Source organism: Triticum dicoccoides, chromosome 7B (genome assembly GCF_002162155.2).
Source record: "Triticum dicoccoides isolate Atlit2015 ecotype Zavitan chromosome 7B, WEW_v2.0, whole genome shotgun sequence".
In the NCBI taxonomy this organism is placed as follows: Eukaryota; Viridiplantae; Streptophyta; class Magnoliopsida; order Poales; family Poaceae; genus Triticum; species Triticum dicoccoides.
The window spans coordinates 134784848-134793409 of record NC_041393.1 but is presented as its reverse complement, the minus strand read 5'-3'; the positions used below and the strand labels follow the sequence as shown (position 1 = coordinate 134793409).

At 45.8% G+C, this 8562-nt stretch overlaps 3 protein-coding genes across 9 annotated transcripts in view; 1 reads left to right on the top strand and 2 right to left on the bottom strand.

Annotated features, from left to right (window-relative positions):
- The window catches only part of LOC119340619 (proline--tRNA ligase, cytoplasmic-like), a 7964-nt gene extending 6025 nt beyond the window's left edge, over positions 1–1939 (bottom strand). Inside the window, exons 1-3 of the mRNA XM_037612538.1 lie at positions 1461–1939; positions 896–988; positions 210–323 (exon numbers count right to left, since the gene is read on the bottom strand). Of these exons, the coding sequence (XP_037468435.1) occupies positions 210–323; positions 896–988; positions 1461–1505 (252 nt within the window). The 5' untranslated portion in view covers positions 1506–1939. The remainder of the gene's footprint in view (positions 1–209; positions 324–895; positions 989–1460) is intronic.
- Positions 1940–2248: 309 nt separating this feature from the next.
- Positions 2249–6274, top strand: LOC119340948. 7 transcript variants are annotated; one of them, XM_037612847.1, is made up of 6 exons: positions 2249–2877; positions 3307–3427; positions 3533–3609; positions 4858–4912; positions 4995–5068; positions 5512–6274. In XM_037612847.1, the coding sequence occupies exons 3-6, from the start codon at positions 3572–3574 to the stop codon at positions 5774–5776; spliced, it is 432 nt and encodes a 143-aa protein (XP_037468744.1). In that variant the 5' UTR covers positions 2249–2877; positions 3307–3427; positions 3533–3571; the 3' UTR covers positions 5777–6274. The 7 variants fall into 7 exon arrangements, 5 of the variants coding, with proteins under 5 accessions (XP_037468744.1, XP_037468746.1, XP_037468743.1 ...); XM_037612849.1 differs by having other exon boundaries at positions 4858–4935; positions 5027–5068; XM_037612846.1 differs by having other exon boundaries at positions 4852–4912.
- Positions 6275–6404: 130 nt separating this feature from the next.
- On the bottom strand, positions 6405–8562 carry LOC119338734 (putative F-box/LRR-repeat protein 23). Its single transcript, XM_037610986.1, has 2 exons — positions 8135–8562; positions 6405–7579 (listed from the first exon to the last, which is right to left on the bottom strand). Exons 1-2 carry the CDS (start codon positions 8560–8562, stop codon positions 6982–6984), a joined length of 1026 nt encoding a protein of 341 aa, XP_037466883.1. The 3' UTR covers positions 6405–6981.

Genomic DNA, 8562 nt, shown 5'->3' with positions numbered 1-8562 from the left:
GGGGGGCAGGGCCCCTGCAGCACCCCCCTGCCTCCGCCACTGAGCATCATGTATGCATCATTTCATACAGATTCTTTTTCTTTCAGTTGTTAATCGTACAAATGAAGTCACTTCAATGTTGGATATGCGAGTAGCACTCTAAGTCACTTCTAATGAAGTCACTGGCAAAATACAGAACTAAATGTAAGGGACGAGAGAAAAATGCACACCTCAGGAGCAAAGCTCTCAAAGTGGTCCTTCTTCTGCACAACATTCTCAGTAACGAACAGAGGGAAATAATAAGATTTCGACTTCAGCTTTTTTATTTCTGCATCAAAGAATTCCTGCACAAAAATTACATATCGGTTATTAAAAGAAAACGGGGCTATACTAATAATGTCAGTATCACTTGATAAGATAAAAATAATATGAAAACAAACAATGAGGATTCCGGTGCTGCCAACAATGTAAATCTACTCAATTCAGTCAGAAGGTACTGATAAGAGAGTCTGATGCAACAAAAATTGAATACAAGACAGCCATACACTGACGAAGAGAAGTGAAACTTATGTTCATAATTCTGAAACAAATATAGTATCACATTTTCTAAGTGCGTAAGGGGGATTGTAACTTGGCATATCAAATGTCGTCAAGTGAACTGGACAAATTAAGTTCAGATTAGTCACCATATAACGATTATAAAAAGTAAAAGATAAAGCATATGCTTGACAAAACAAGCTTTAGATGGCAGTCAAAAAAGTCTGTAAATATAGAGATGCCTTTCTTTCATCACCACAGATAATAACATTACAACACTTGCAGCAAAGCACACTTGTATTTAATTGCAAAGAAGGGAAAATACTAACAATCCATCAAATCCATCTCGATTAACTGAATTTCACAGGATAAAACTCACTTTCAGCAATTCCCAGATCTCCATCACCCATGGCCTCAAAATATAACAGCCAGGGATGTCATGGTACTCAATAATTTCACTGTTAACAACAACCTGCGCAAAGAAACAACAAAGCTTCAGATAAGCCCTATTATTTGAATTTTGGTATCTGGAATCATCCAACTAGCACACAGAAAATCAAGTTTTCCTTCTCTTTCGAGAAAAAAGCAACTAAAGGAGAAAATGAGCATTAAACCAAGAATAATTCAGAGAGCACGGCTGCACCAACATCAAGCCGACAGGTGAACCAATGTAATATGTTGCATTCAAGAGCAAAAACTGTAACACAACACCCAAAATGCAAGTGAACCCATGTCAGTAGTATTTTTTGACTAAGTCAGAATTTTTAAGCTATCCACCATAACAGATATTAACAGAGCCATCATATCAAATCTTGTCCGGGGCTTCTTTCAGCACCTTAATCATGGCTCCTATATTAAAGTTCACTTTCACTTTGTATTAAGCCCAAATTGACTTGGCAAGCCTCACCAAGACGGCAAAGGCCAAAGAAGGTAAGAAAACACACCTCGGAGTACCATTCCCCGAAGTTATCATCCTTCTTGAACGCCATCGTCCCCGGTTTGCTAGTGGATGTGGATGGATCCTGAGGCGCTGCTGCTGCACGGGATGAAATACAAATGTCAGCTAAGTTGGCTCTCAGAAGACATAAGAATTCACGAAGAACCGGGAAAACATGTAGCCTGTGTTTTATCGCCCGCCAGCGCTTCCGCTTCCGCTTCCGTGTCCGCTACTGAACCGAAATAGGAATAAGAAAATAGGAACGGTTGGTGGTGGAAAGAAGGAAAGAAAGAAGACTAAATAATTCCTGTCAGGAGACCAGGAGAGTCAAGACTCAAAGAGACACTTCAAAAAAGAAAAGACTCAAAGAGCGCAAAACACTGTACGCGATCCCCGATCCCGTGGCTTGATCGATAGCTCCGGAGGTCGGTCGATGCGATCCGTCACCATGCATGCATGGCTGTGCCGATCGAGGAGTGAACCTGGGTCGCGTCCAGAGCGCCTCCCGATCGCCACAGCGCCAATCACGAAAACCGTCACGTACACAAGGGACGGACCAGCATTACCCTACTTGCCCGGCCGGCCTCTTTCTTCTTCACAAGATGGTGTTGGCAGATCTGGCATTACCCTATTTGCCCGGCCTACTTGCCCGGCCTCTTTCTTCATCACCAGTAGTTGACCAGCATTACAGGGAGTAGTAAATATTGGTAACTACTCCCTCCGTCCGGAAAAAGTTGTCACCGTGTACATTTTGCAGAAAACACCCCCAGCTTCTCCCGACACAACCCGCACTCCACGCCGCCCATTCTTCCCCTCGCTACCCCATTCTTTCGTTGCTTGCTCGCCGGCGACGCCGTGACGCCGCGCCGCCTCGATCCCTTCCTCCCTCCCCACGCCCCACGTCGCCTTGCCCCTCCCTCCCCACCTCCGCCCACGCCGGTGCCACCTTCTTCCCCCATGCCTCGTTTGAAGCTTCGAATTTTGCCCGAAGGTTGGATTTTTGCGCGGCGGCCTAGCGAGGCGTCCAACCCCGAGGACCACTGGCCATGGCGGCCGCCGTCCATGTCTACCTCCTCCGTCAGCCTCCTCCTCGAGTGCCCCCTCTCCGTCTGCCGCCTCGTCAACCCGGCCTCTTCTCCTGCCATGGCGCTCCCCCCTCCCGCCTTCCAGTCTCCGCTCCTCCCTCCCCGTCGGCACCTGCCAACTACCCGGCGACCCCTACTGGCCCCCTCGTCCGACCACCTGCTCGCCGTCAACCATGAAGCCCGCCCCCTCCATGGACGTCATCGACCCAAGCACTGGGAAGCACGGGTGGTCAAGGTGAAGGAGCTCACCGTCGAGCTCGCCGGAGCACTACGCGCTCAAGGCGTCCACAACACCTCCACGTGCTCAAGTTCAGATCTCACCGGAGCTTCAGATCCAGAGTAAGCTCAAGTTGATGCTATAGTTCTGAGCTGAAGTTCATTTGTACTGATAGATGTTGAAGACAGTAGACAATTAGCAAATGTTGAAGACAGTAGACAGATTTGGACTGAATTTTGCTCAATGGATATGGAAAATTATGGTGCACCAGAGTGGGGAAAATTTAGCTACTGCCTGAGCTTTTGTGTAATCTTGGTCAATGTTGAAGACAATAGACAGATTTGGACTGATTTTTTCTTTAGTAATCTTGGTCAATGTCAAAACTGTGAAAACCGAAAACAAATTCAGTAATCTTGGTCAATGTCAATGAGAAACCAGTAATTACGGAAGTCAAAATTCAGTAATTTTGATCTTTTACTACTGGAAAGTCCGATTTTTTATCTTTTATGCTGCATTGCTGAAAATTGACAGTAAATTTTCATGTACTGAAGTGAAGGCTCAATGCTGCATTGCTGACTGGCACATCAGGGGCAAGCAGCAGACCAGAAAATTACAAATGATTTCTTCGCGGAGCGGAAGATTGGTGGAGGTCCATTCGGAAACGTTTATAAGGTTTGGTTATTTTCCTTTAACATCTTCTATCCTTTCCACCAATGTCCATTTGGAGTACTCATACCTTTGTATCTATGGGATTAATAATATAGGGTGTTGTGACAGATGATGGCAGAGTGATTGCGGTGAAGAAACTTCAGGAAAATGCACCGATGTCGCCTGACAAGACATTCAACAATGAGGTTCAGAACATTAGGGCATTACATTTGGCTGTTTCTACATTTCCATGTTTGGAGCTAGGACATTTTGATCTCCAAATGCTAGTTTGACATTTCACTAGCAATTCTGAAATACTCATGCTAAAGGTTGCAGGAAAATGCTTTTCTCTATATAGTTTGAGCCATGTCTATAGTGTGATCCTTTAAATTCAAGTCATGTACTCCTGGGAGTTGTCTGAATTTTTTTTGTTAGAACTTGGGAATCGTACATGACCTGTAGAACATCTAAAGTTCTGTTAGAAGATTCTGTAGTTCAAGGTTTGGTCCTCGGCCGTCTGTTTCTGCTATCTCCTAATCTTAAATGTGTGTAGTTTGCTCCACAACAACTACACACACTGTCAAAACTGACAAGATGTTATACTGTTGTCAAAACTGAAAACTGAAATTGTTGTCATTTTAACTGAATTTCTCTGAAGACATAATTGCAATGGCTAGTCCCAAAATGGCCGGTTCCAGCCGCTCCCTCCTGTCGATCAGAAATGCAGATCCGCACCGCTCCCCGCTATTCTGAATCAATTTTTTGTACATCTCTGTTCTGAAGCATTCCCACTAATCAATTTTTTGTAAACACAGATCTCTAGATTTTTCCACTATTCATTTGATGGAAATAATCTTAAGCAAATGTTGAAGTATTGGTCATTTCCACTTTTCATTTGATGGAAAAAATCTAGAGACAGTGGATGCTTGAGTCAAGGCAAGAAATTGTAAGGTGGTCAAAAATCTAGAGATAGTGGTCATTTCCACTATTCAATTCAGACTGTCATACTGAATTTTGCTGCTGTCAAAATCTAGAGACAGTTTATAGTAGTGGTTAACTAAATTTTTGCTGGTGTCAAAATCTAAAGACAGTGTTAGTTACAGTCGTGGTTAACTGAATTTTTGCTGTTGTCAAAAGTTAGTGCAAGTTCACAGTACTTATGGAGGATCTTAATTTCCTTGTTCAACTTCATGCATTTCCTAAAAACACAAGGACTTTTAAACTTCAAGGATATTGTACTGAATTTAAACTTCATTATTTTAAATAAACTGAATTTAAACAGAAGATGAATCTAAACAAAAGATGAATTTGATATTGTGTTGGAGTACCTTGCTGCATAGTAGAAATACAGTACTGTACTCCTTAAGGTTTATTAGCATCAGATTAAAAGAATACAGTACTGTACCCCTTAAGGTTTATTAGCATGTGATGTCATCAAGCTTCCGCAGGAACAGAGGCGAAGTACCAGAGGCGTCGCGTGTCGTGGTCGGGGGCGGGGAAAAAAAGAAGGTTCATTCTAGTTTCTATAACAGGTTATGCTAGTGAATTCAAATTATGCTTTGTTTGATTCAGATTATGCTAGTGAATTCAGTTACTTCACCTTACCTTCACTTCACCAAACAGCGAGAGGAGGGTGCCCAATGGCCCTGATCCTATCCACAACAGGTACTTCACCTCACCTTTTCTCTCTTGATTGCATTGCAAGATTGGCTCTGAATTTTTGGAGCTGGCTCCTTTCTTTTGTTTCTTCCCTCTTTCTGTTCATGCAACTTCAGTTCGTATTTTAGTTTCTGATGAGTCATGTAAACCCTGTAAAATCTGCCCATGATTTGGCAAAGTAGAATAGAGGTTTCCATGATTATGGCCATGAGTATTGTCTAGGTTTCTTTAAGTTTGATACTGTTTGTTTGAAATCTGTAATTCAGACACAGGACACTGAATGGAGTATGATTGACAGACACAGAACACTGTAAATTTCAGATAACATTAGCAGTAGATCAGCACTGCAATTGACAATTTTAATACTCCAATTAACACTGCAATTGACACTGATGGAGTACTTCATTGACAAACTGAAATTGATACTGCAATCGGCACTGAATTGATAGTGCAATTGGCACTGCACCTGCAGCCAACAGCAGCAGCAGAGGTAATCAGCAGTCGAGGTGGTCGAGGGCAGAGGCAATCAGCAGAAGCAATCAGCAGAGGCAATCAGCAGTCGAGGGCAGGCGGCAGTGGCATCAGCAGGTCTACGTGGTTGTCTCGCCGCCGGGGAAGATCCGCCTTGCCCTGCCTGCCGAATTCTTCAAGAGGCACAAGAGGGGAGCGGCGACCGGGGTTGGCAGCGGCGGCTGGGGTTGCCGCGGGGGGTGAGGAACCGGCGAGCAGGGCACAAGCAGGGCCAGGGACGCGAGCAGGGCTGCGAGGAGGAGGCGCCCGTCGAGGTGGTCGCCTTCGAGGAGCAGCCTCAGCTGGGCGGCAGGGCAGCTCGCCTCCGTGCAGGCGGCCCACGTTCGCAGCGGCGGAGCAACCGCAGGTGGGCGACGGCGCAGGTGGTCGCCCGCTCTTTCTACGGCGGCTGCCGGCGGTGGCTACGACGGCCGCTTGGTCGAAGGAGGAAGAAGCATAGGTGAGGGGGGATTAGCACTAGATTTAAAACCGGAAGGAGTTTTCTGTAAAATTTGAAATGAACTAAGCTCTGGACAACTTTTTTCGGACGGAGGGAGTACTGGTTATGATCCTAGTGTTACATTACAGCAGAGCTAGCCCAGCGAGAGTACAGTTCCTCAAGAGACTGGGACTGGTCAAGGAGTGATAGAGATACTGATGGTAATTTTGTTTTACACAAGATCATGCACAGAACAAATACTATTTCCTTGCTTCTTTCCTAAATGCACAAATACAAATACATTAAGAAAAACAGTGTCACAATCATCAAGAAAAAGAGATGTTGGTGGTAATTTCCGCTGCATATAAATTCATGGCATTCAGCATCATCATGTGACAAAAGTATACATGGAAACAGTTTTGACATGCATGGATGCACACATTATTTTAAGCATCTAGTACGAGTTCTTGGCACAAGCATTTGACGGACGGACTGCGTTGAGATTATTGATCCGCCTTTGTTACATTCCCGGGATCAGGCCATTAACACCAAAGCTTCATCAATCATAAAAGAGCAAGGACGGACGGACGAATGCCTGATTGTCGCCATGTCTACCAAATGAAGTTTAACTTGAGAACCAGCAACCTTGAACCTCCGTGTACAATTTTCATGATGGCATCCTTCACATGGCACAACTGGCAGTAGCAAGACAAAGAAGCACATCATCGATACTTCTTTTATAGAGAACAATCATATATTCCAATAAAACTGGACATCAAATTGGCTGTGTGCATCGCATGATGAAGAGGCCCGAGTATTCCCTTTTTCGAAAAGAATCGATGGACATCAAACTTCGGTGAAAAAAGGTGGATAAGAAAACCCGTGGTGGAAATTAATTGATGCAGCAAACCACCATTCCATCGGCGAGAGCACAGTATGCGGGAACTCCAACCAAAACAACCAGATCTCACTAGGGCAAGTACCTCCGCATGCCCTTGACGTCAAGAAGCCTCTCGTGTTCTGCAAGATCATTGTCGTCGATGTGATCACTGATGTAGTAATAAGAATCCTCACGGTAATCCTCATAATCCTCGTGATTCGGATAGTCAGGACTCCAACAACAACTGCAAGGCAGATATGGCAAAGAGTACCGAGGGCCATCCATGTTAACTCGAGAACACTTCTCCAGCAGGTCATCATCCATCCTGAGATACTTACATTCGAAAACGTTAAGGTGCTCTAGGTGGGGACAGCCATCAAGGATCACTGTCAGCCCTTTGTTGGTGAGTCTGTTGCTGTCGAGATACAAGGAACGTAGCTCGTGCATCTTCGCAATCGCGAAAGCATTACCATCATCTCCAGGTTTGTAAAAACGATCTTTTTTTATGAGACTGAAGTGCTTCAAGTGTGGGCAGGCTTCAGCGACGATCTCGAGCATTTCCGTGCTACCAAACCACATCGAAAGCTCGAGCTCTTCAAGGAGAGGGAACTTGCGCATAACCTTTGCAAATACTTCCTTTGAGACGTAATAACACTTGATGAGATAGAGCCTCTTTAGTAAGGGTGCCCTGCAAGATAGTATTAAGATTAATGCTACTCTCTCTTATCCGATTAATTAACGCAGTCTACAATGTAAAATGGGCAGCTACGGCCGACTGCGTGAGAGGGAGGATCAAAAGCTGACGGATGGGCCATTTATCTGGCTTAACGGCAAACTAACGGTGTGAAGATTTTGGTGCCAAGTCAGCCCTTACAGTGGGACCCACCTGTCAGATTTCGTGTCAAAACGTGATCAAATGAGTGTACAGTGTTATCGGTAAACGGATTACTGAAAATCGATGTTTTCGGTAAATGGTGGTTTTTGTATACAACGTGTGCAATTGTGATGGTTTTTAGCTATTTACTCATAATTTTGTCATGCGAATTTATGTTTCTTTTACAAACCTTTAGCGAAATTGTGGTTTTTTATACAACACGCGCAATTGTGATGGTTTTTAGCTACTTACTCATAAATTTGGCATGCGAATTCGGTCGAGTTTATTCTGCTTAATTAGCAACTGAATAGAAAAACGAACAGGAACAGGAGACCCTTGCAGCAAAGCGGGTCAAGAAGAGAGACTTACTGCTCGCCGAGGAGGAGGAAGAGGTCATCGTCGAAGAGCTCGGCGGCGAAGACCTCGCACTGGCCGGCGCTGAGCCGCAGGGCGGCGCGCACAAGATTGGTGCGGACGGCCTGCCAGCCGAAGGGCGGAACGGCCGGCAGGTCGCGCGCGTCGATGCAGCGCCACAGCTCGGGCTCGTGCCGCGCGACGCGGCGCCAGGAGCGGCACACCGCCGCGGCGCCGCCGAGCAGGAGCTCCACCTGGTCCAGCTTGCGGAGGATGCAGGAGATCGCGTCCTGGGGAAGCTCCGCCCAGTCCCTCTCCCACGGCACGGGCATGTTGTTGAACACCGTGACGTGCCACGTCCGGTCTCTCCTCCTGCTGGCTCGTCCCTTTCGACTCCGCCGAGTGGCCGCCGGCGGCGGCGGGTGGAGCGATGGCGGCTGCAT

What these genes read in the sequence shown, in the direction of transcription:
- LOC119340948 (XM_037612850.1), top strand. Translation starts at nt 5,044, where the DNA reads ATGGCCCTGATCCTATCCACAACAG. An exon ending in CCTGATCCTATCCACAACAG is followed by an intron (nt 5,069 to 5,511) that starts GTACTTCACCTC and finishes CTGAATTGATAG; the next exon opens with TGCAATTGGCACTGCACCTG.
- LOC119338734 (XM_037610986.1), bottom strand. Translation starts at nt 8,562, where the DNA reads ATGCAGCCGCCATCGCTCCACCCGCCGCCGCCGGCGGCCACTCGGCGG. An exon ending in TTCCTCCTCCTCGGCGAGCA is followed by an intron (nt 7,580 to 8,134) that starts GTAAGTCTCTCT and finishes ACTATCTTGCAG; the next exon opens with GGCACCCTTACTAAAGAGGC.